This window comes from Athene noctua, chromosome 1 (genome assembly GCF_965140245.1).
Source record: "Athene noctua chromosome 1, bAthNoc1.hap1.1, whole genome shotgun sequence".
NCBI classification, from domain to species: Eukaryota; Metazoa; Chordata; class Aves; order Strigiformes; family Strigidae; genus Athene; species Athene noctua.
In genome coordinates, this window is record NC_134037.1 from 139,370,264 (window position 1) to 139,395,828 (window position 25,565).

Sequence of the window (25,565 nt, forward strand, 5' to 3'; positions counted from 1 at the left end):
GGAAAGCACAATAATGCAGAAAACAGGCCTTGTGCTCTTCAATTAGCATGCTTACACTAAACTAAGCTCAATTAAGTACCCACTGCATGGCAGTCTGTGATTTCAGGAGACAGACTTCATTACCTAGATTGTCCCTTTCAATCTTTTTCTATTTTTGATGCAAGCAGGTTCTGCCTAGATGGTACATAAATAACCATATGAGAACACTGCTAAGTACCCTTGTTTCTTCTGCTCACGTAGCTACAAGCCCTGCTGTGTAGAAATTCATCCAAAATGGATGGAAGATCACAAGTGCAAGGCACAGACGCCCAACCAAATCTTCTCACCTGCTTTCTTCTTTCTTAGCAGTTGCTTACTGTTTTCTAAGGTATCTTAATATTGTCATCTTTCTTGGTGGGATGGAGAAACAGGGCTTAAATTAGCTTCTATAGAGAAGTTTGACACAAGATGCAAGAGTCAGCACTCCAGGAGTAACCACAGAGTCTCTGCTGTGAACTACAACCCCTGATACAAGAAGGAACGCTTCTTCCTTACCTCTTTTTTGCAAAACAGTTTTCTTGTACACAGACCCCATCAATACGTAATTTAAAGTGAAAAGTGGCTGAGACACAGATATGCAAAAAGACTAATTTTTCACTCATTAGTCTCATCTTGAGAGCCTGGGTTCAGGAGCTATGAGACACCTTTTTGGGTGCCATGAGACAACTGATATTTTATGAAATTTTATGAGCCTATTAACATTTTTACCTTAGGGAAAAAAAAAAAAAAAAAGTCACTCTTCATTAACCTTCAAGAACATGAGTTGTTCAAAGTAGAAAACAACCCAACATACCAAAACATTTCAAATGATACTGCTGATACTGCTTCCATCCTTAGGGCCATTTGAGGGTTAATAATAGGGCAGAAAAACAGCATTGTGTGGACTAGAAGGGACCATCTTTCTGCCATGGTGCAAGGGCATGACATAGCATCTGATATTCTGTCCAAAATGTCAGGTGCACTTTAAGGGTTAGTCCCTTAGGCCGTGCCACATCTAGGGGGTCTGACAATTTGAAGGTGGTGAAGAGTTTCAAGGCAGGTGAGATGTTTATTTTTGTCCATTTCTGAGGTCCTACCACTGCTTGCTGCACGAGCAGCTACACTGTCTGAGGTATTTCCAAGATTTGAATTGCCCTCCTGTTACTCATACCTACATCCTTTGATGACCACATGAGCACTAATATTCTTATATAAACAGACAACACTACAAATAATAAGAAAACCAGTCAATGTATGGGTAATAAGAAGGCTTAAGCAAATCAGACAAAGAATACTTTAGTAAGGCAGCCCACTAATACCAGGGCATTTGTGCCTCTTCTGCCAGCTACATTCAAGTACCAACTAGTGTTTGAAGCGTATTATACAGTACACACCACTTCAACCTCTAATCATTCATGTTAATTACTAAATCTGATAAATGTTTGCATTAGCCAATTCAATGGTAAGTACTGACATTCTGGAATGCCAGAACAGAGCACAGGTAAAGTGTACGTAACAATTCTGCTCAACAAGAAAATTAAAAACAACGTTCTGGGATGCTACAAAAGCACCATCTCCATAGGAGAGTAACCTCTTTGGCAGGCCAGCGGGCCTTCTCACGGACCAGGTGCCTTTTGCTAGTGCAATAAGGACTGATTTATCAGATTATGAAGTAGGCACAGCCAGTTTAAAAGGGCATCAGAGCTAGCCCTCTGCAGCTGTGAAAGCTCTGTGTGGCACACAGCCTTGAACCCACAGCATGTGCACAGTGTAAGGGAAAACGTGGGGGAAGGCATCCTCTTGGCAGGATCAACGGGACTACCGTCCTTTCAAGTTTGGGACCCTGTTTCCAGGTGCAGCCAACTCAAAAAGCTCGAAAAGGTACAAACCTCTTCCTTGTACACTGGCTCCTCTTCCCTGCCCCAAGGAATGCCTGTACTGGGTCTGGCTGAACTGGAATCGGTTTTCCCCTATAGCAGCCCTCACGGTGCTGTGGTTTATGCTGGGAGCTGCAGGGTGTTGGTAGCACCCTGGTGTTGTGGCTGCTGCTGAGCAGTGCTTACACAGCACCAAGGCTCTTTCTGACATTTCCCCCAGTGGGACGGGGTGGGCGAGATCTTGGGAGGGGACACAGCCAGGACAGCTGACCCGAACCAACCAAAGGGATATTCCAGACCATGTGACGTCTGCTCAGTATAAAGCTGGGAGAAAGGAGGAAGGGGGTGGGGTCACCCTTGGTCCTCCGAGGCAACCACTACGCGTATCAGAGCCCTGATTCCTGAGAAGGCCCGACATCGCCTGTCCATGGGAAGTAGAGAATAAATCTGTTTGCTTTTGCTTCCGCACGCGGACCTTTGCTTCGCTTTGCTTATATTAAAACTGCTTTTGTTTCACCCACAAGGGTTAGTTTATCTTCTTTCTCCTCTTTACCCTGTTGAGAAAACAAGGGGAAAGGGGGGGCGGGGGGGGGGAAGTGATAGAGCGACTTGGTGGATACCTGGCATTTGGCCAGAGTCAAACCATCACAATGCCATACTCACACTTGCCTTCAGCAAGTCTGACAGTAGCTTGACACCCCATTGACACTTCTGCTGCACCTGGCACCTGTGAGGGGAAAGAGGCAAGGACTCTCTTGGACTGATCTATGCATTTCAGTGTCCTGTGCTTGCAGCATCACAGTACAAGGACAAGCTCAGAGTGTGTTCAGGTTACCTGATTTAACTCACATGTGATCTTACAAGATGAGTCATTAACTGTATACAAAAGCTGAGCAAGCATTCACCGTTTAATGTAAGCAAGATGCAAAAGGTGACTAAGTCTAATAGCCAGACCACAGTGAACAAAGAGAAATTACATCCCACTTAAAGGACAGGACGAGCACTAACTGTAACCATCACCAGGTAGCATCACTGTTGGCCTGCTATGAACAGCTCTCGGTTTCGTACATGCACAATAAAAAGTTCCCATCCTAACCTGACACTATCGCTGCACAGTTTCACAAAACAGGTTCCAGTGCACACTGTCATGCAAATCTGACACACCTTGGTTTTAGGAGACCTGGAGAAACAAGTTTTTCTGGTGAAATATAAGCTATTAGGAGTGCTCTCAATGAGACTAGAAGAGACTTCAGCATTATAGAAAACGTCACTTGCTCTTGTAATGTTTTTGATAAATTCTCCCCCACTCTCAGTTTGTAATGGATGATCCATTACAAACCAAAAGCTTCTTCCACCTCCTATCTTCTTGCAGAAAACTCAACAAAAGTAAGTATTTGTAGCACTCAGTGGAAAATTACCACAGCTAAGGAGTGCAGTCACAGAGTTTAGGATTTAGAGTCAGAACCTGGTGGAAGGGGGAGCTCGGAAAGGACTTTATCAGTCACAGATCTGTGAGGCCAAAAAGCAGCAGTGCAATTACCTCCTCCCTACCACAGGCCATAACAATCTTCTAGACCTTTCAGCAATTAGCTTTGTGGTTTAGTAAGAAAAATTGTGCCTTATTTGTATTTCAAACATGTTTAATTTCACATTCGAATCACATGATCAGAGTTTTGTCTGCCAGACAGTATCCATGACCACAGTTTTCCTGTAGAGGTGGACTATAATCCATTCATACCTTAATCTGGTGATAAGCAAAACAGAGTTCCTGAGGTTAATCAACATTTATACAGTGTTAAGTCATTTCTCTGCAAAGGCATTAGAGTTAACAGTGGCACTTCAAAGGCGCCTAGGACAGGTCTCCCTTCAGCCAGGTACTAACTGCTCTAGAATGTTAGTCTATGGCTAAAGAAGCAGTAAGGTTCCATACTACCTGGTTATCAGGGGGTGGGGGGCACAGCACAATCAGCAGGGTAGTTTGGTTTTGGGGGTAGTGGTGGTGTGGGGAAGGGGGTGTTTGTGATGAGGCTCATCCCTTGTAGTCTGGACGTGCTAACCTCCACATTTCGCCAGGCAAGAAGAATGCAGCTGCATAACTCATGGTAGTGGAGGACTGCTTTGAGCTCTCCCCTAGCAAGAAAAACACACACAGCTATAGATAAGGGCTGGGATGTGAGCAAATTGGAAGAGAAAGATCTTCCTAGTGAAAACCTTCTAAGCCTAAATTTGCCTCATCACAACAAGTACCTGCCTGCAAGGTGAGGCAGGCGCTGTCTTTCCAGTGGGAGATGTGCACAGCGCTGCTGCTGGAGTTGCTGTCTTTACAAATATTGAGGAGAGAATGGTTACAAATGCATAGGACTAGTTAAGACTCACTTCACTACAGACACCCAGTAAGATCACTGCCTAGTCCTGTTGGCTTGCATAAGGTTGTCAGCTTCTGTCAAATGACAAACAGCCTTGTGTGGGAGGGAAAACTACCAGTCTGGAGACAATAATACCCACCATAAATTATGGTAATAGTTTTATAATCTCTGTCATTTAAAACAATCACTTTTTTCCCCACCTTCCTTCAGCTTCAGAGATACAAACCATGCGGTCCAGAAGCAACAGCACAGAAAGCCCAACCCGACCAAAGCTGAGCCAGCAAAAGCTGAAAGACCATCATAAAGAAGAGGCTGGTTACAGTGGGAGAGAAAATGTGCAAAGACGGCAGAAGGACGATGAAGCCCAAGCCAGTACCATCCTAAGAAGCCCTAAGTCAGAAAAAACCCAAAGAAGTTCTTTCAAGAAAAAAGAAGATCTCTCTCGTGATGATTTGTTATTTCTTCTTAGTGTCCTCGAGGGTGAATTACAGGTGATTTATCATCTTATTTCATATTTCACACACTTCCCCCCTGCCTCAGTTTACCAGAAACATAGGCTGCTTTCATATTAAGAAAACACCCAACCTAACTTGATACAGAAGGACAAATATAAACTGCAAAGTACATAAAAAATGCAAATTATAGCTATCAGCCAGAAAAGGTGATCTTTACACCACCCCTAAAGGCAAATAAAATTTATTCACAATGTGCCTGTACAACACTAAAAGCACTCATGGTCCACTGTGAAGGATCACATAACTCTCAAAGCACAAAACTTTCCTATGGTGTTGCCCCATTCTAAGTACTTCGAATACAAAGTATTTGCCACTGTAAAAATCTATATTGAGAACACATTAGAGACGTTTAAGATCTGCCTCGTACTTCTTATCTCCACTCTCCTATGAAGTCATGGGCATTACTCCCCACGAATCAGTATGTGCCACGTCACAAGTAACTCACTCAACAGGATTTCTAACAGCTTTTGCTAGAAAAATCAAAGTATCCATTTTATTTCCCATAATGTGAAGCATTAACTCTTGCATGCCACTTAGTCCACAAGATACTGGATTTTCAAGAGCGAGCATTTTTCTGTCTGGAAAAGGAGACAGCTGCCAAGTGGTAAATGATGCTTAAGCTAGTCAAACATAATTTCAGGAAGTGGGAACCAGATTTCCACTGAGCAGAGAGAATATTTCTGTGGCAGGCTGATTGCAGAGAAGTAGCAATAGCCACTTAAAACTGCTCACAGGCGGAGGGAAGAGCAAACTGGCCAAAGCAGCACAAATGGGTGTATCTCATGGTTTCAGAGTGTCTTACCTAGACAGTACCTGGGTAGTTCCATTCTTAACACGTGTATATATTTCATAACAGTACATATATGCTTAACAGAACACACGTGCAATATGAGTATTTGCTTGATGTACCAATCTCTAAGGACAGATTCAAGGCAAACTTCTACAGAGCATTTCATTATGCAAACAGAACCATTTCCGTGTTTGAGAAACATTTATCTCCTGCTCACTTGCCCCTTCTCAATTTAGATTAAAAATCACGTGTCACACACTCCTCCAAAACAGCTGTCTCTTCCTCTCAAATATGAAAAAGAATGTTTCTGTGTGTATAAATATTTATTTATATTACACACACACACTTCATTACACTTGTGTAATATAAATAAATAAATGTAAAACACACACACTTCAATTCTTAAGATTTAGAACTGAAACAGAGTGGAATGAGAAACTGAAAAACAATAAGCCTGACATGATCAGTTTAAATCATGCCCAACATTCCAAAGGAAGCGTTATGAATGAAAAAAGTGAGAAGTCATTTTTTTTGTTCCTAATTTTCTACCTCCTGTAAGGCCAAGTCAAACCTCTGAACATCAAGTATCAGTCAAATCATAACTAAGTTTCAAAGTTAGACGCCATTACTCTCAAATTCCAGAACATTTAAGATGCACAAAGATCACTCTTCTAGGTTTTTTCCACAATGGTATGGATTAGAAATAGATTATATTCTTTTAAACAGTCACAAACAGGGACACAAGCGCTCCAACCAAGAGCAGTCAGGCTGAAAGTGTTACCCTCTCGTGATACTTCCCTGTTTCTGATTTCGTCCCTTCCTATTCTACTCTTCTAGGATTAGCATGTACTTTGCTTTGTTTTTAACTGAGAGCACGGCAGACAACGGATGTTTGAGACAGTTCATGTAATTCTGTCACTGTAATGGAGGCAGGGGGCCAACTCCACCCCCAGAGGATGCAGCAAAAAAAGATGGATGCAGCCCTAGGACAGGTGGTGACCTAAAACCATTTTCCTGCTGGTGGAAACATACGTGCAATCAGATATTGTCATGAAAGAATATTATCATTAGAAGTGGGACTTTGAGACAATTAGCAATATTCACAGCAGGTATTCTGTCCCCTATAGCAAAGTGTTCTTGGTGGTTTGTTTTTTTTGTGGGTTTTTTTAAAGAGCAAAGAGAATCCATAAGTCAGTTCAAATACTGGAGATACTTACAGCATGGTTCTCTGTTATGGAGCATGGACTTAGAGAGCAATGCTGTATGATAGGAAAAAGGTATGTGCACCTGTCACCTTGCACAAGATCTTCTGAAATACATACATAAAACAACCTATTGAAAACGTACCTGAGAACATATTGTATCTACTCTGTGGTAAAAGGATGTCATCAGATATTTCATAAGGTTAATGAAACAAATGCAGTGACGTTAAAAAAGGAAAAGTACAACGCACATTTTTAGGCTATACTTTTTGAAACTAAATGATTTTTGGCCAAGCAGATAATGCCATCTTCTCTTAATCATTCTCTTTTAAGATACTTTTTTTTTAGCATGCACTCAAAAATTGAGAATACCCTTGCAGTAGTTACTTCCAAAAAAATTGATGCTACAAGGTTGTTTATACTTGAGGGCGCATACGTGAGTGTGTGCACAGCTACACATCTATGAACAGATAAGGCATGGTCTCATACATGCATGTGTACGTACATATACACACGCACACAGGACCCCACTGCCAGCTTTGAAAGCAATTACTCTCGTTTTAAAGAGCTGCCATTATTGCCTGGCTTCAGAATGCGCATTGCGAAGGGTCACACAGCCACAGCACCTGCCTCCCTGCGCTCACCGCTCAACCAGCCCAGTGTAACAGCAGCAGCACACCATCCCAGCTGGGTTTCAACTACAGGTGCCACCTTTGCACCCAGAATATACAGAATGTGCAACGCTTCCAGACTTCAAGAACCATCCTAACATCTTGCACTAACAATTTAAAATGCACTTCTAATACCACAAGACACACTTTGCCCTGAAATGGTGTTTTGCGACTGCTATGCACTGGTCCAGAAACAGCAACACAATCTGATCACTAACAAAGTACTTCAGCATTGGTGAGCGTTCTGAAGATGTTGGAGTTTATGCAGAAATAATAAAATACAAAGACTAATACTTCCCTCATGCTTTTTAACTGTCTCATGTTACTATTGTGGGGCAGTTTACATACAGAGCATGTAAAAAAAAGGTTTTTAGTAGAACACTAACCTGTAAATACACATATAGAATTTAACAAAATAAAACTCTACTTTGTGTTTCTGCAGGCTCAAGATGAAGTTATAGGAGTACTTAAGGCTGAAAAAATTGACTTAGCTTTGCTTGAAGCCCAGTATGGCTTTGTTACTCCCAAGAAGGTGCTAGAGGCCCTCCAGCGAGATGCTATTCAAACAAAGGCTGAGCAATGGCAAGAAGATGTCTACGAAAAGCCAATGGGAGAGGTATGACCACGTAATTGGTATTTAACCATAGTTCCCACCAAATTCAAAAGAAGATATCTCACTGATTTCAGGGGAAGAAAGCAAATGACCTCTAAATCTAGAACCTAACATGAGTGTAAATGACATCAGAATACAGGCCACAGTCCAGCAGGGTACCGAATAAAAACAGGTATTTAATGATCCTCATTGATACTGACACTAAGGGCTGTAAACACAGGCAGACACGATTTTGCCTAACTCAAACTCTGATAATCAGCCTCGTTTTGACATATTTATTTTTTTTTTTTCCCCCCCTTTCTGTTATCCAAACTCACACCCATAGAAACAGACACCTCTCACGAAGGCCATCTTATCGCTGGCAGGTAGGGGCCCATCCATCAGTAACGGCACAGCTCTCTGCCTTTACGTACCCCAAACCCCCACTCATTCTGGGGGAGTCATGGGTATACCTGCTTGGTCTGAGTGGCTGCTGTAATGAGCTCTCACTAGAAACTTCATCCAGGCAGAAATCTAATATTCTCACATGATACCTAAATAACCTTTAGTTTAATGACACTGCAGCAGCAGCCATACTTTCTGAACAATGTTATCTGAATTTCATTTCTGCCCTGCAACGCAAATCACTGGATATTAAAACCCCTTCAAATCAGAATATGTGCTTTTTTCCCCCAAGTGTCTCCTCTTGAATTTAGATAAAGTTTTTAATATACTGCTCAGTATAGATAATCATCATAAAAATAAAAGCAGAAATAAAATTCTTCTACCAAGTGTTTTCCAAGCTTTCTGAAGAGGAAACCTAAGGATACAGAGTTCATTTCAGAGAAAATTATGTCAGGCAAAAGGTCAACACTCATTTCAGAGGGTCAAAGGTTAAAATCTCTGGCTATAATCTGAAACAGATAAAGTTCAACTGTGGAGGTGAATTTATTTCAGAACATTGTGGCATTATGGCACAGAAACTCTGAGCACAAGTGGAAATGATCTGAAGAGCAGTCCAAAAAAGCTTGAAAACATAAGTTCAGCCTGTTACTTTACGTAAGTTTATACATGTTTTTTCCTTCTTACACTTAATGGCAGAGAAAGGATTTCTAACACCACTGGATTTGGCAATTCCAAAAGGCAAAGGTAAACATCCTGAGAGCCACAGAAAGGCTAGAAGGACTGCTGACACTTCCTATGTCGGTAAATTAAAGGATGCCATCATGGGCAGGCTTTCCACAATTTCAGTTTCAAAATCCCCCCAAATTAAGTCAGAGATCCATTTAGGTTTTGTTTGCATGTTTTAAATGTTTATAAAAACCAAGGGAGAGGTGGAATAGGCCATAAAGTAGGGAATGGACCATTTAAATTGCCCCCTTGCCACCGTGACAACGTACCTTCGTATCTGCATACAAAACCTCTGTTGATCCAGTTCCTCCAGAGTTTGTGTGTCTCACCATGACAATTTAGCTTTATAGCCCTGAACACACAGAAGATCTTCCTAAAACTCAGTTGAGAATACAGTGAATTTCAGAGGAGATCTGTAAGACTGATTACTGGTCCTTTAATGTTCTCTCAACTCACTCATCTGTCCTAAACTTTGAGTTTCTTGGCAAATTTGGTTAAGAATGTAGTGAGAAAATTTGGTGACTGGGTAGCTTTACTCTGTTTGAACAGGATTCATAGGTGAAGAGATGTAGAAAACCAGAAAACAATAATAATACATCTTCCTCTACAAAAACTATGAAGAGTGTGACAGACCAAACCAATGTCTTCCTTGGCTATAAGGAGATTTTTTTTAGTTTTTTGAAAGCAGAGGGTTTTTTTTCAGCCAAATTTGCTCTGCAGCTATTTCTTTCTTCAGCCTAACAAATGCCAGTTTACTATTTCTCACACTTGAGGATACAATGAATTATTTTATGTTTAAAGGGGCATAAAAGAAAATAGACTTTTATTTTGGTTTTGCTTCTGACACAAAGGCCTGAAAAGCTTTCCATCTTTGCATGGTTTATAAATTTAGATCGAGTCAGTTACTCATGAAAAAATCTGGCTTCAGATCAATTGCCACTTCTCTTGAATAGAAAACAAACAGTATTCAACATTCTAGTAAATACAGAATAACAACCTAAGAACCATTTTCCCAGATTCAAAAATAAATAACCTTTTAAAAATACTCTGAAAACTATCACAGAAGGTGAGGTAGGAAAAGAGAGATAAAGAGGAAGATACTGCAGATTTTATGGCGTTTTTTTCTCATGTTTCAAACCCTCATGGAACTAGAAAGTCAATTCTGGTTTCTAACTCTCCCCAGCTTCCAATAACACAGTCAAAGATTAAAAAAAGACAAATCTAGCATCTCACTGTTTGAAATGTGATGAACAATACCTCCTACCACTTTGAGAACCCTCTAAAAGCACCAAAACTAGAAGAAAGCCTGTGTTCTGCATCCATCAAGGGTAATTCAAAATTGAATCCATTTTTAAAATCCCAGTGCCAGTCAACTCAGGGAAAGGTGCATCCTCATCAGCCTTTTAACAAAGTATGTCCAACTGCACCCTCACGTCTTACAAGTGTGGCTCACAACTTGCCAACAGAGAGCTGTGGGGCACCAGTAAGTTAGTTCTAGGAAGAGACTGAAACACTAATGTTAACAACGTGGCATTCAGGAAAAGCAGACCTTCATACCCACTTGGAAATCTGGCTCAGCTAGGATTGAAAAAGACAAGGGAAGAACTATTCCCATAATGTCCAGTAATCCTAAACTTGGGATTATATATTTATAAACAATGACCATGAGGATATTATTAACAGAAATATTATTTCACTGAACTTTGGATAAAGAAATATAACTAACCTAGATTTTATTCTGCCACAGCACCAAACATGGAATAGTCTAAAAGGAGAAGGATGGAAAGTTCAGTTCCAATGTAATGGATATGAGACAACCATCCTAGTTTGACTTTATACACGAGTTGGTGGCAAAATATACTTAAACTATTAAATTCCTGTGAATTTTTGCTTGCTGAACTATTCACAGTTACGTAAGACCATGCCTCTTATTTTCCATTGTATTGTACAGTATGTTCAAGTATTAATTCTAGCAAAAAGCCCATATGGTTAGACAGAACAAAACAACAAATCACTTAAGATTTTATCACTTTAATTTTCAACAGAAGACATTTATACTGCTGCTTATTAGTCCTCTGCAGTTTTTAGCCAAGAACTACACATGCTGAGTTAACCTGTGTGTACACATACAAATGGATATTTCTTTATGCACAGATTTAGCATTTGGACAGAGTAATTTGAAGAACCAGAGGCTGCTGGAGACCTGCTCTTGTGCGAGGTTCTCACACCAGCAGGGGCTCACACAGCTTCTCTCTCTTATGTGGATACATGGGAGCGAGTGACGAGATCTCACAGGGAAAATGCGAGTGTCAAATTTGCTCCCCAGGGAAGCACCCTTATCTCAGAGGGACACGACAGAGCTGCCAAACAAACCACCCAGGAATACAGCAACCCAGAACCAGACTCTGCCCTGCTCAGTCCTGCAGGGAGGGAGAGTAATGCTGCACAGTGACACACACAAGTGTCACAAGGCCAAGTGCTCATACCCATTATGCAGCTTACATGTAGATCTCAAGTGTGCATTAATTGTGGTGTAGGCTCTGCTATCTCCTCAGTTCTCTCATCACTCACCTGCACCAGGAGACAGGCCCAGCACCTATTCCCTCCTCTCTCGAGTGGAATCCTGAGGTCTCGCTCTCCACCTCTTCCTCAACCACAACAGCCACACTCCAGCTGCGAATGTTCATGGTAGAGCCAATTTGAGAGCATTCTTGAAAAGAAAACCTGAATGCATATTCCAGTCTGAGCGACAGAAGAAAACTGCAACATGAAAGCAGCTTTGATGCAGCAGCTTATTTACTTGTCTCTCTTACCCTACCATGTAAGCAGGTCTCCCCAGGACACTACTGATCTTTTACTGATTTTCAAATTCCTTGTTCCACCTTCCTGCCTTGAATACACACCTCACCCACCCCAACCCCAGTTTGTAGTCCAAACTGCTAAGCCCAACACTGACAAAAGCACAACTGTGAAGTCAAAGGCACTGGCACTGCTCATTAAGAACTGCAAAATAAAAACCTGGAGTTATTACTTTTCTTCTTGCATACATGCTGCTTGAATTCACCTCTTGTAGCCATTCAACAAACACTCTAGAACCAACATAATATACTGAATCCATCAAACACTGCTGGCAGGTCCCACGTCCTCCACACCCAACAGTGCAGAAGCAGAACTATTTTCTATTCTGTTCATGTTGTTTGTGCTGATGACTAACCCTCACCTCCATCAGGCATTTACATGTTTGGGAACAGGACTCATTGCATTCATCATCAGCTTGTAGCCAGAAATTTCAGTGTTTGCTTATGATAGCAATTTACACATCCCCTTGGATTCTTACACATAATTTTAAAGGGGTGGTCCAACCCATAGAAATACATCACTTTACTATCTTAACCCCATCCACAGAGACTCTCTGCCAAAAGAAATCACAAGTTCACACCTTTGCCTTCTTCCCCACCTGACCTTGCACTGAGAGCTGAGGCCAGCAAGCACTATGATGCAAGGCTGATGCCCAGTTCATACCAATTTAAGCAAGACAGGACTATACTTGCAAGCAGCACTGCATCAGAACTTCATCAAAAAACAGGAGGCAGGTTGTTTTTCCAACAACAGCATGTATTCACCTGACAGCATGACCTTTGAAAAGGCAAGGATCAGAAACTCGGTTGATGGTGTTTCAGCATCTGTGCAATAGCTGTTCCAAAACCACCTCTGAAATCTTGGTGGGGCAGGAGGGCTGTAAAAGATCCTGAAAATTCTCTATTTCTGGTAAGCTAGTAGCTGAACAAAAGATTTCAAATTTTGAAATTTCCACTTCTGGTGGAAGAAGGGCGAGAGAGGAAAAATTAAAAATTACCAGTTTTCTTGAACTTGACCTTTTAAGGCAATTCAGTTTTCAACCTCTGTAAAAGACACAGAAAACACAGGCAAGAGATTACTGCATAAGGCAGCACTTAGTCACTGAGAAAGCTTGCAGATGCAAGGATTTAGGTAAGAAACATTTTCCCAAGAGAGGTCCTACTTCAGGATCATGATTCCAGAAAGCACTGACCCTGCTGGTGTAAAAGTGTGCAAATTATGAGTAAACGAGATGAAAAAAACCCATAACAATCTGCTGTAAGAGCATGACAAAACAGCCAAAAGGGGCAGTTACAAGTTTCTTTACATTTTTTGCTCATGCATGAAATGAGTTCAGGTATGTCACAAAGGAAAGGTGCTCTCTAATGTCATAAGCAGAAAGAACAGGTGATTGTCAAAATGGTTCACACTTCTGAATATTCTGGACTCAAACCATATTTGAAGACTTGTCAAGAGTTCCTTTTTCCTTATTCATAGCAGTGTCACAAAACCCGCCCCCCAATTATTTAGGAGAAACATAAGAGAATATATAAAGCTTAAAAAGCAGCTGAGGTAAGCAGTGGGAGACTTGGAAGCCCACGTAGAAACTGCTGGTATTCTCACTCATTCAAGAAACTCATGTTCAAGCATTTCAGCTCTTCTTGTCATCGCTTCTATTGGCCAAACCAGAATAATCATGAGGAAAAGATAATTAATCATAGTCCTTGGAATTAAATTGCCCAAAATAAGCAGTGGCCCTAAGAATCTGAAGCCCCAGTGTTTCTTGTGGCACATGAAATTCCTTGTGGAGGAAACATCTGAGAACCAGAACCAACCTTGCTTCCCACACTGCCCATTTGTGAATTCTTCCCTATTAATAGAGCTAAGCACTGCAAAGCAGCTTGACCTACTAGAATAGACTGTGGTTCAAAGGAGGCACTGGGCTTTGAGCTCTAACATTCTCTTTTCCAAAAAGGATTGTTGTGTTGACCTGATGAGGGAGGCAATCTCCACAAGGGAAAGGGAGCAAGCAGGGAACAAAGATTCTCACAAATATAGACTCCGCCTAGGTTGTTAAATGGCCTCCAGTGATCCCTCCTGGAACTTCAGATAGATCAGTAATGCCTAAGGAGGAAAAGCCCTTCTGGTTTCATACATAGTCTTGTGTAACTCAGTCACATGCTGAATTCAAAATTATAAGAGAATCCTCAGAGTGACAGTTGTCTTTCACTCTGAGCAAATCACTTGGTTTAACAGCATAACTCCAGTGAACAGTTATGCCAATATCTCTGTGTTTTAGAAAAACTAAGTTATTACCAAAACTTAAAATAGATTATTTGAATTTAAAAAGCACTACATAAAAATGTTTAGAAACTCAGCAGAAAATCTTGGGGAAGAGGAGGGAATTTGATGCTCAGAGGTGCTATCTGCAAGACAAACACCTTTACAACATGCAAAATTTGAGGAAGAAAATCACAAATGCCACTGTTAAATAAAAATACTTCCAACTATTTCAAAATTCAGCACTTGTTCATTCCAGAAACCCAAAGCCATGCTCAGAGTAAGCACAGGAGAAAGGATTCTTTTCTACTCTTGGTTCTATCACGTATTTACTGTGAACACAGAGGAAAGCTGCTTTTTGATCTACCTGTCTACATTACAAATACAATTCAATGTTCTCATTTCTTATGCAGCTACAAACGAGGCAGCTATTTCTATTCAACCAAAAGCCAGTCGTTTACTGTGTTAAGCAGAGGCTTCTTCTGCCAAGACATCTGTTTTCCTACCACAATGATCAACGAGAAAAGCGCAGCCCTGGAAACACTAACCGTTAATTAGTAGCTGTTGAGGATCAGTCACGGCAGGAGGAGGAACAGAAGGTGACTGAGGGTCCTGAAAAACAGTAACATTTTATTTTTCTAATTTGTCAGAAAGACTAACAGAACTAAATAACCCTGTTCAAACACATATAAAAGGACTGGGCCATTAGGCTATTAAATGCCTTTTATATTATAAAGTGTCTCAAAATCTTTCATTAATGAAAGCCTGAGCAAGTAAAAGTTTCAAAAGACTTCAGGAGGTTTTGCTTTTTTTTGTAGCTTGATAAAGTTGTAGAGAAACAGAAAGAAACTCACAGACGAATGCTGCAGCAACTTCTACTGGTAGAAAAATCACACAGACAGACACTGTATGAACTAGAGGAAGAGAAGAGGAAGCACAGCAAATACATGGAAAAAAGCGATGAGTTTACAAACTTACTGGAACAAGAACGTGAAAGGTAAGGTTACCTCTTGCTATAGTACTAAGAAATACCTAAAATTTAACATTACATCTAAGGGTCTGCTTTCTTTCTTGTTCTGCATCCACTAAAACTCGGAAATATTTGCAGAATTGTATATTTGGAGTTTAGCTGTGAAAAGATGACTAATGACTCCTAAGTAACAGTAGTGTCTACATCTCCATCAGCAGGCAGACAGGTCAAATGGTTGGCAGACTCTTCAGCACTGCTGCAGGATGACAGATACGTTACACTACAGAGAATACAGGGAGATACACTAATGTGTAAAGTCACAACCAACATGAAGAAGGTGAGCCTTTCAACACGTTTAAGATGCTCAGTGTACACTATAGCATCTAAGTAACAGAATATGAAATCAGGCATGCAGCCTTCGATGGCAAAAGAAAAAGACATGAGAAAAGTAGGTGGTGTTTGGACAGACCATAGAAATACAGAGAGAGGAAGTAAAGGCAGAGGACAATTCACAGAAGGCTTTGAAAATAAGAACACCCTAAAGTTCTCATATCAAGATTGGCATAAAAACCATAAATCGAACTGTAAGTGTAATCTAAATGCACCACAGCTTGTTTAAGCACAGTGTGAAGGCTTCAGTATCAATTCTCAGAAGAATAATGTCATTTACTGTCTTTAAAAAGGTACTTTGAACTGTTACTTCTCTGAGTCTGCAGTAAAACTCAACACAACCTAAGGAAAAAAAAAAAACAAAACTAAACCAACCAAAAAACCAAAGAACATTTCCTATTCCCTGGGTAGCTACTCCAGAAGATAGGAGAATATTGTCCTGTTTCCTTTCACTTAGGAACAGCTTCCAGATGGAAATGTTTGGGTGTGAGAACGTCAAGTCTATTCCAAACTCATATTATGCATAGATAATTCTTCCTCTGCTTTGTCTGTGTAACATCATGTTACACGTATCCTGGCAGCGTTCACCCTTCGCACTACACCTCTCTCCTGCAGGTCTATCAAAGATAGCACATATGCTTCCCGCTGAGTACACAGTCATATTTAGGGTTTGCAATTAAAAAGGCTGGGGGAAAAAAAAACTCTTTGCTGCTCAGGAAAATTTATACAGATGCATACAAGCACAGGAACACACAGAAATGCACATACAAAGTCCCCCCACAAGGCACAGACTGACTTTTTTCTCTAAGAACTGTTTTTGTGAATCATCATCATATCAGGAACCAAAATATGAGATGAAGTTTTCATCTCTGCTGTGCTCTTCTCAAAAACTGAGACGCTCATCTGAGACAGAGCTAAACAACTACAGTTGCTAGAAGTGGCAAAATGTTACATCAGACATGTGCTCACGTGGCCTGAAAAGCTGCACAGGAAAGCAGAGTCCTTGTCTTTTTTTTTTTTTTTTTTTCCCTTGGGAAAACAGGGTAGACATGGGATTAAAACTCTCTTCCCTGTCCCTCTTCCATATTAATTCCAAGAAAACTATAAAACATTTACCACAATTATCTGTAACATTTAGTCTATCTGCCTGGAAAAGGGGGGGTGGGGGGGACTGGAGGAAATACTGAGGTGCCTAATGAGACCTTAGAGGATGTAATAATAGATTTCAGATTAAGTCACAATTTTTGTATTTTCTTTGGAGGACGTATTTTATGTGGAAAACCTTAAGGGGGTGTGATGTCACATGTTGAGCCGATTCCAAAATGTTTGCCAAGTAATGTCGCCATCAAGATCTCCACACAATTGCCTGCCATAACAAAAAAAAACACAAACCAAAACAAAACTCAACAAAAAAAACCTCACAACCAAAAAAACACTCGGCAAGTTAAGGCACAGCTCTTTCTACATTTGCCTGCCTGACCGGACATTCAGAACACACATCCATAGGAAGTGGCCTTTGCTTACATTTCAAAAACCTAAGTCCAATTTAAATCTTCTCAGGATGTGAATTTTGCATTTGAATTAACAACAAATAGAACTCTACGAAAAGTTTAATGCATAAAGCAGTGACAAAAGAAATTTTGCTTCCCCCTAATTCAATTTGAAAAAAAATTAAGTTTATAAAAGCAGTAAGTAGTCATCAATGATCAGTCTTCTTTCTTCAGCCAGAAGCAGTATTCTCTTATAAGTGTGGAAAGGTATAGAGCATTCTTAACAGTATTTCAGTTTCAAAGCAAGAACCTCAACTTCCATTCAATTAGTCAAAACAGTATCTTGCTTTTATCAAAGAGCAAGGCTACTGTATATGCTAAAGACATCCTCGCATGCAAGCCAAAGTACATGAATAATACATGATTATGTGGTCAAAATGAGAAAAACTTAGATGTTATGAGACAGTGATGCTGAAGCACTAAAAACTACTCTTGATAGGAAGAATAAAGAAACTATCAGTCAGATACAACTCTTACATATAACTCTGAATATATCTGCAAATAAGGCAGGGAAAAAGCATTTCCTCTTTCTTACGTATGTGCTCAGGAAGAACAGAACTGAAGAATTCTTAAAGGAAAATTTTAGCGATTAACTAATTTGTCAGATGATCACGTTGTACAAAAACTAGGCAGTCCTCCATCTCTAGGGCCTTTCTGCTGCCTTCCTCCCTTCATACATGACAAATCTCATTAAGAGACTTAAAAAACATGCTTGGATCATGCAAAACATTAGAAATCTTCACTGACTCAGTAAAAACTCTTCACACCTTAATCGTTTGAGAATCCCTTTGACTTCATAGCCAAGGCAAAAAGACTAAGTTTGGCCTCAGCAATTGTACATTGTCAGACTTGGGAGTTTAAGCTTATGACAGGACTAGCAACAGCTTTCTAGATATGAGAACTGGATTAGCATTTAATGTTAACCCTTTAGGCATTTTAAGTGCTTTTACTGATGCCAGCCAAAACTGATCCTCCATAGTCTTGCTGAAGTTAACAGACCAATTGGTCTCCTAAATGGAAGAGTCTCAATACTTAGGAACAGACATTTACCAGTAAAAGAATAATGAAATCATGCTGCTATCATCATATTTATTCATCTTCACAGATATGTACTTTTAAAGCATGGAGCCACTTACAAACCCCTAAGAGATAAGGAACAGTTTCATGAAGAAAAGGAGGCTGATGTGCAATGACTGGTTAGGTCTTTCCTGCACTTAAACAGGAACTGTATTGTGTATGTGTGTGCAGCTTAGACAGGAACACAAACTACAGGTACATGGTAGAGTACTAGACCAAGCCTACCAGAATCTAGGAGGGAAAATTTTATTTTCCCATTGCTGGAGCCAAAAGAAATAGCAGCACCCAAACTCACAGGAATGTAAAAAACCTCCAGAAGCTAAATACAGAGACTAGATGCACCTGAAGAATCATAGCATAAAAACCATTGAGCTTGTTTAGAAGGTCTTGAATCTCATGGGGTTAGGGGATGGAGGGCAGGATTAAGGACTAGGAATACTTTACATTCAAATGCAGATTCCACTGTATCTTACCTGAGGATGTACCCATTTGTTCAAACATATTTATCCACCTCCCATATTTTTTCAGTACCATTAAATAATAAAAGCTGCTATTTTCAAAAACATTTTACAGAGCTAAAATATGAAACCAGAAAGCTTTCAAGATATGCATGTTCCCAGTTTGAAAAACACATGCCATATGCATGCAAGCATTTCCATATTTACATATTAGTCTCCACCCCAGACATAAAAAAGAATAGTAAAATAGTAAAATGATTAGCATTTACACAGACCTTTTCCTCTGAAAATCTCAAGGAGTTTTAAATAATATATAAGCTCAGTTATTCCCCATTTTCTGAATACTGAAAGGAAAGGAACATATGAGTGGAAGAAACCAGTCACCGGTACCTGAGGGTTAAACTGGAAGAAAGGAAGAAATTGCCCAGTGTACAGCTGTGTCCCATCTTCAAACCTTCTGTGTGCTATATAGGTTCTCAACTATACAAAGGGTAAAGCTTTATTACAAAAGATACATCAGCTAAATAAATGAATGTTGTCAAACAGGACAGAAAAAATAGCAGTTTACTAATAAGCAATGCAAATAGATTTTTAAAGGCAGTTATGATAAACGGTGCTCACAGGAATTCAACTATTAGCAAAAAACTTTGCAGGTTGGTATAGCAGCAATTAGTAAGATATTTAGTTTAAGGAACATTTACCAAGATGAGTTTTTTTCTGTTGAGAGTAAAGCCATTGTTTTATCTCTGAATTCACACTCACAAAGGTTGTATAAAGACCCTAGTCCAAAGGTGAAGCAAACACAGGTGTTTACATATAACATAAATATTTCCTAAACGGAAACTTATTACTTACACCCTAAGCAAGAGAAAAAAAACCTAAGCCAGCCAACCAAACTCTGTTCCACTGTATCCGACACTTCTTAAAACATCAAGTAAAAGGCTTTTTCAGTGTTAAGATAAAAGTTATACCCATCCAAGGAGTCAGCATTCACCAAGCATAAAAAAATGGAACATAACCTGCAGAAGTCTCACAGCTGTAGTGTTTGTCACCTAACAAACCACCACCAACTGCTGTATTTGTTACTCCAACTGCTGCCCATGCTCCAGGTTGGTCAGTTAAGATGAGTGATCTGGGTTAGAAGGGATCTCTGGAGGTCTCCAGCACAGCCTGCTGCATGTGCAGGACTAACTTCACAGTCCCCTCAGGTTGCTAAGCCCCTTGCCCAGCTGACTACTGCAGACCCCACGGGACAGTGACTCTGCCTGGGCTCCTGATACAGTCTTTGCCACTGTCACCAGTAGACCCTCTCCCCCAGTTTCATTGTAGGCACCATTCTGGTCTGGCTTTTGCCTCATGTTCAGCTGAAACTGCTCTCATTAAAGGCTGGGTAACCTCCCTTCGGGCAAACCTCTGACCCTCATTCACCTTCACTGCCTCTGACCTTTTGGCTGCTTTGGACACAAATGAGCTTCGAGCACATCTTGCCACCTTACCCACACAGAGTTTCTGTGACTTCAGCTGGACTCACTTCTCTGCTACCACAGTGTACTCCGAGTTGGAAACTTCTCACTGTCCACCCCTGCTCTGTCCGTAGGACCCACAGGTCTTATTCTTTAGGTCTTCTCTATCCATTTACTCTCTGTGCTTACCCTCATAGAAACTCAAAGCCAGCCATCATCTCTATGCTGTTAACTCAAGTCTACTCCAACCACCACCATCACAACAAATATCACCATTTAGGAGCAATGTGCCATCTTCCCCAACTCCATGAGGCCAGAAGGGAACTCAGTCTTTTATCTCCCTGCCCTTGGCTTCCTCCTTAAGATTCGCTAATACCTCAGTTCTTAAAACTGGGGTAACAAAGTCACAATGCTTGTTACTCATCCTGTCATACACAGGCACATTTTCTACCTGAGACTTTCTACATTTAAGTCTCACAAATTCTTTTTCATAACACCTCCAAGAAAATAAAAAATAAAATTAAAAAGAAACACCAAAAAACCCCCTCCCACAACAACCACTCCTGTCTATGTTTCTGTCCAACCAAATAACTAAATCCTTTTCCAGGCCCTCACTTCAAAACTATTTTTTTACCATTTCCACACTAGCTATTCTACCCCTTTATGTCTCTTCACTGGATGGACTCTCATCACTGCATTAAGGCTATGCATTTCCTCTTGTGTACCTTCACAGCACACTCTTACCCTTTCATGCAATGTTATTAAATGGACTAAACATACCACTAAAAATGTACCAAAATTAAACCATAATACCGCTCAAGTACTCAATAGGTAAGAAATGTGATTTCATAAAACTGAGCACTCTAGGTTACGTGATTTGTTGGTGGGGTTTTTTTTGAAGTGTCAGATGAAAGTAATTGCTACACATAGGAGGTCAAGTGAGAAGTGCTTGAAAACTGGGACAAAGCATCAGGGAGAGAAAGAACCATCTCAGCTAAAAGGCGAAGTGTGTTAGTATGTTGTCAGTGTAACACCGCTGTACTTTAATCCTGACACATTCACACATTAGAGTAACAATATATTGCATGCCCAGTTCTGGAAAACTTAATATTCCATAATAGTGGGTATAATTAATATTTGTTGTTTTTCTTAATGAAGCCAATTAAATATTATAAGAAGCAGGATCTTATCTCTATAGAAAGCTACAGCAAAAATAAACACTGTCAACTTATTTATTCTACATGTGTTACCAGCAGTTTCTAATTTCATGCACACTGAACTATTGTTGTAGACTGCATTGTACTCAAATGCAATCATTTCCTTTTAGCTTTCTGGCAATGAGTTATATATATTACATATGCCTGAGACTATGTCTCGCAAGTTGTGAAATGGATGCCAGATCTCTGTACATTTAACCTTTTTCATGGGTATCTAGTGTTCTGTAGGTGAATAAGAGAGACCTACCACAAGCAAAACATTAGCATTCTTACTCTACATTACACCCTGATGGGACAGTCCCACTATTAATACCACTGAGGCATGAACACAGACTCAAGGAAGTGATGTACACAGATTAATTACCTCATGCTTGTACGTGAAAAACTACGTACCACTGCACTACATAACTTTCAACAGATGTTGTGAAATCAAATCCTTGTCAAGATTCAGAGTCCTACAACAGTTTCTGTGCATGATAGAGGGTTAGAAAACCTTATCGCAACATGAATACATCTATAGAATCCAGGTTAACAAAGGGAATAGAAAACCTCCAACTGTTAAATAAGGTCACGTTATGTTTATTCAAAACAAAGATTAAGAATAATACAAAAGGAAACACAACTGTCATCTCAGTGTTAACACAACTGAGAAATTCTCTAGATCCATGGTGCAATTATAAATTATTCCACCTACTGTAATCAGCAGGCAGATGCAAGATATAGGTGATAACCATTTCTCATTCAAGTCCACTGACACTGGTGGAATGACAGAGAGAAGTCGGGCTCATATTTATTTTTTTTTAAATTCTGAGCACGTAAGATGTCTGTTCACTGCTTCAGGCACACCATCACAATTGGCAACCAATACTATCACTGAGTACTTTGGTGTCAGGGAGGACACCAGGAAAACCTTCAAACGACCTTCTCCTACACTGCTACCCTCTCTCCCCTCATGAGTGGGAAAAGCAAAGGTCATTGTCATATGCCCTCTCTGCAAAAGGACATAAATTCTCCTGAAAGGGATGATCATGGAAACCACTCTGTTGGTACCTCTGGTCAGCACTTTTAACCATATGTCAGAGCTCAAAGGGAAAGATGATCTAGCTAAGCTGGCGAGCCCCAGAATATTTATGGCGCTTGTAAATCAACACCAACTCCATATACTCTGTTTGGAACATAACCAGTGACCAGCAAGGATGAAGCACTGGCCAAATATGCTCATGGTGAGGTGCTGTCCTCAGTAATGGGGCCCTGGCTCTAGTCACCAATTTACATTTCCAAATAAGACTGAGTGCACTGCTCCGTGTGCAGTACAGCATAACCAGTCTAATCATAAGCAACAATAGAAGCAGATGACTGCACCAAGACCTGTGACCAAAAAAAGACACGGTGCACTTCTGATTCATTACAGGGTGGGGCTGTGAGAGGGAGAAATTGGCACAGGATTTTGTAACTGGAGTTTGAAAAGAAAACACACAACATCAGACAGACCAAAAGATCTAAAAATTGTTCTCCAAGATAGAACGTTTGACACTACCGCAATTTTCCAGAACAAACTATTGGTATGGGAAAAGTTATACTCCTGTTTGAGTGTGGAAGAGGAGATACCTCAATGAAGTTGAGATATTTCTTGTGGAAGAAAAATTTAAGTGACTTCTATGTGCTATAATTAGTTTTGTATCTTAAGAACAGGCAAGAGAAAAATGGCCATGAGAACTGAGCATGCAGGTCACACATCAGTTACCAGGACCTTGAGGTCTAAACTCGTAACCAAGTTTCCCATGGCATACTATGAGCTTCAACACATTTATGCCCAGCTACAAAATCTGAGCATTGCACACACATATGAAAGAAGCACGCATGGGAGACTGAAGTTTAAAAAAAAAAAGTCACAGCCTCCGTTTCTGTGCTAAGACAGTAATTTTGAACAGAGACTAAACAAGAAAATCAGTAGCACTAAATCTGCGGAGAATACAGATTACTGGAAAAAGCTGTTAAACACCAAAATCTTTTTGCGTGATAGTTTTCATTGTCACAGAAGTACATTTTTTTGTTGTTTCTTGAGCCTGAAATGCATCCTGTATAACCTTTCAGGAAAACACCGCACACTTGGACAAGGTAACACATAACCTGTTTAGTGTCTAAGGACCAAAGTGTGAACACATTGAAAAAGTATGTGCAATATTTGAACCTCTCTGCTAAGAAGATTGGAAAAAGGCCATAGAATATGTATAAATCCAGAAATAAACTAGAAGGTAGAGAAGGATACAAGAACCTTCATTTTAAAAATTTGTTTCAGACTCCCAGTTGGAGGGGACAGAGCAGATGGATGTCAGAGTAAGAAATGGGAGTAATAGGAAGCAGATAGAAGAAAAATTACTGGATCATCTAGTCTCATCCCCGGGAACAGAGGGTTGTTCTCAAAACATACTGGTGACAATTCTGCTTCTCATTTCAAATGTCCAGAATACAGAAAGGTCTCAATCCCTGTAGAACTGTTCTATAAAAGTTGGCTTGTCATAAATAAAATTATACTTTTCTATTCAGTCAATAATTCATTCTCTTTAACAACTCAACAGAGTCCTTCCTGATAGGTTTGTTACTCTGTCAAAAGATTGCAGCCTTGGCTAGGACTGAAAGAACCCTAAGGCACCCATTTTGGAACAGATACAAACCCAGCTGAGATCCATAGCAGATAAAACCCTCAGATGAGAGTTTGAGTGGGCTGCAGCAAGGTCTGCTGCTTAAGGATGATTCCGAACAGCGAACTGCCCACTCCCCTTCCCTGGTAGGTTTCCACTGCACACCCCTTGGGATAAAAACATGACACAACGGCCCCTGTGAGGCACAATTTGCAGGAACTCCAAAGACTGAGCAGGCAGAGACTTATTGAGTCCCTTCACGTTCCCACAGAAAAGTCTGTGCTGCAGAACACGACTGGTAAAAGCTAGAGCTTGTACAGACACACTAACAACAGAAGGCTCCAGCACAAAAGGCTCTTCAAGTATCACTTGATCACCAACATTAATTTTCAAGCATAAAAAAAATCAACGCACCAATCCAACGGTTGTGATGGGGTCATAGTGATCTAGCTACTGAAAGGGGAAAGGGGAAGTATTTTGCCACAGAAAAGTTTTTATTCCTGCCAAAAATAGGAAATGAAAAGTGCCAAAGGGACAATAACACTGAAAATACCCAGACAGCTAACTGATTTATGTTTGCCAAATCTGGCCTAGTACCAGTTACCTTCTCCATGACTCCACCTTTGCCAAGAGTGCTGGAGAAGGGAAACTCACTGAGTCCACAGACATGGTTGTTTTCAAACATGACTATGAGCTTGACAAGATATACCTTGCACAGGTCTGCTCTTATTGTCTGCCCAAGACACTCCGAGCAGCTTCAGGAGACAGCACCAGGTTATGGGACTGCAAAAGAAAAATCATTCCAACTGCTCTTTGGAAAAACGCCTTATTTACTTCTTGCCAATACCCTTGAAGTTACACATTTTGCTTGAAATTATGAGAACTGATTGAAAACCTGCAACTTGAACAGAGCTCTTCACTTTTAAAACCAGTCAGAGAGTCTTGTCTCATACACGACTGGGAAACTCCTTAGCCTCAGCACTTTGATCCACAGTATCTTCAAGTCACTGGGGATAGATGCATGCTCCCCCAGCGTTATCAGGCTACAGGTAACTAAACGGTGTTTCTTGAACTATCCTTCCATTTCAGTCAATCATAATTGTTACTCTCTCAGTTTGCACTTCCTTACACGTTATGCTAGCCTCCCTCCTCCTCATAACCTGGGAAAAAAACTGAACAAAACTAGACAATCCTGTGGCAAAGGAAATAAAACCTAGCAGAAATGGAGACCGTGCACCCCCCCTCTCCCTTCTATTTGATTTGTCTGATAACAATTTTAGGCTTATCAGAGAAATTCTTAGCACTGTAAACCTTACTCTGACATATAAATTTATGACTACTAAGATGACTTTTAGGAATGTTCAGACCCTGCAATTCACATTTAAATCATCAGGAAATTGGGACATCATTTATTCAAATGTTTAGACAAGATTTCACATGTTTCTCATTTGAAAATTTTATCTTACATCCAAGCGGGGAGCTAAGAAGCCAGGCACACTCCCTGAAATCCTACAATTC

At 40.4% G+C, this 25,565-nt stretch overlaps 2 protein-coding genes across 3 annotated transcripts in view; one reads left to right on the top strand and one right to left on the bottom strand.

The window, feature by feature from the left end:
- The window catches only part of CMSS1 (cms1 ribosomal small subunit homolog), a 248,011-nt gene that overhangs the window by 154,561 nt on the left and 67,885 nt on the right, over positions 1-25,565 (bottom strand). The window lies entirely within an intron of this gene.
- Positions 1-25,565, top strand: part of FILIP1L (filamin A interacting protein 1 like) — a 91,069-nt gene that overhangs the window by 1,754 nt on the left and 63,750 nt on the right. The window contains exons 2-4 of the mRNA XM_074897981.1: positions 4,472-4,752; positions 7,882-8,055; positions 15,099-15,277. Coding sequence (XP_074754082.1) covers positions 4,472-4,752; positions 7,882-8,055; positions 15,099-15,277 — 634 coding nt within the window. The remainder of the gene's footprint in view (positions 1-4,471; positions 4,753-7,881; positions 8,056-15,098; positions 15,278-25,565) is intronic.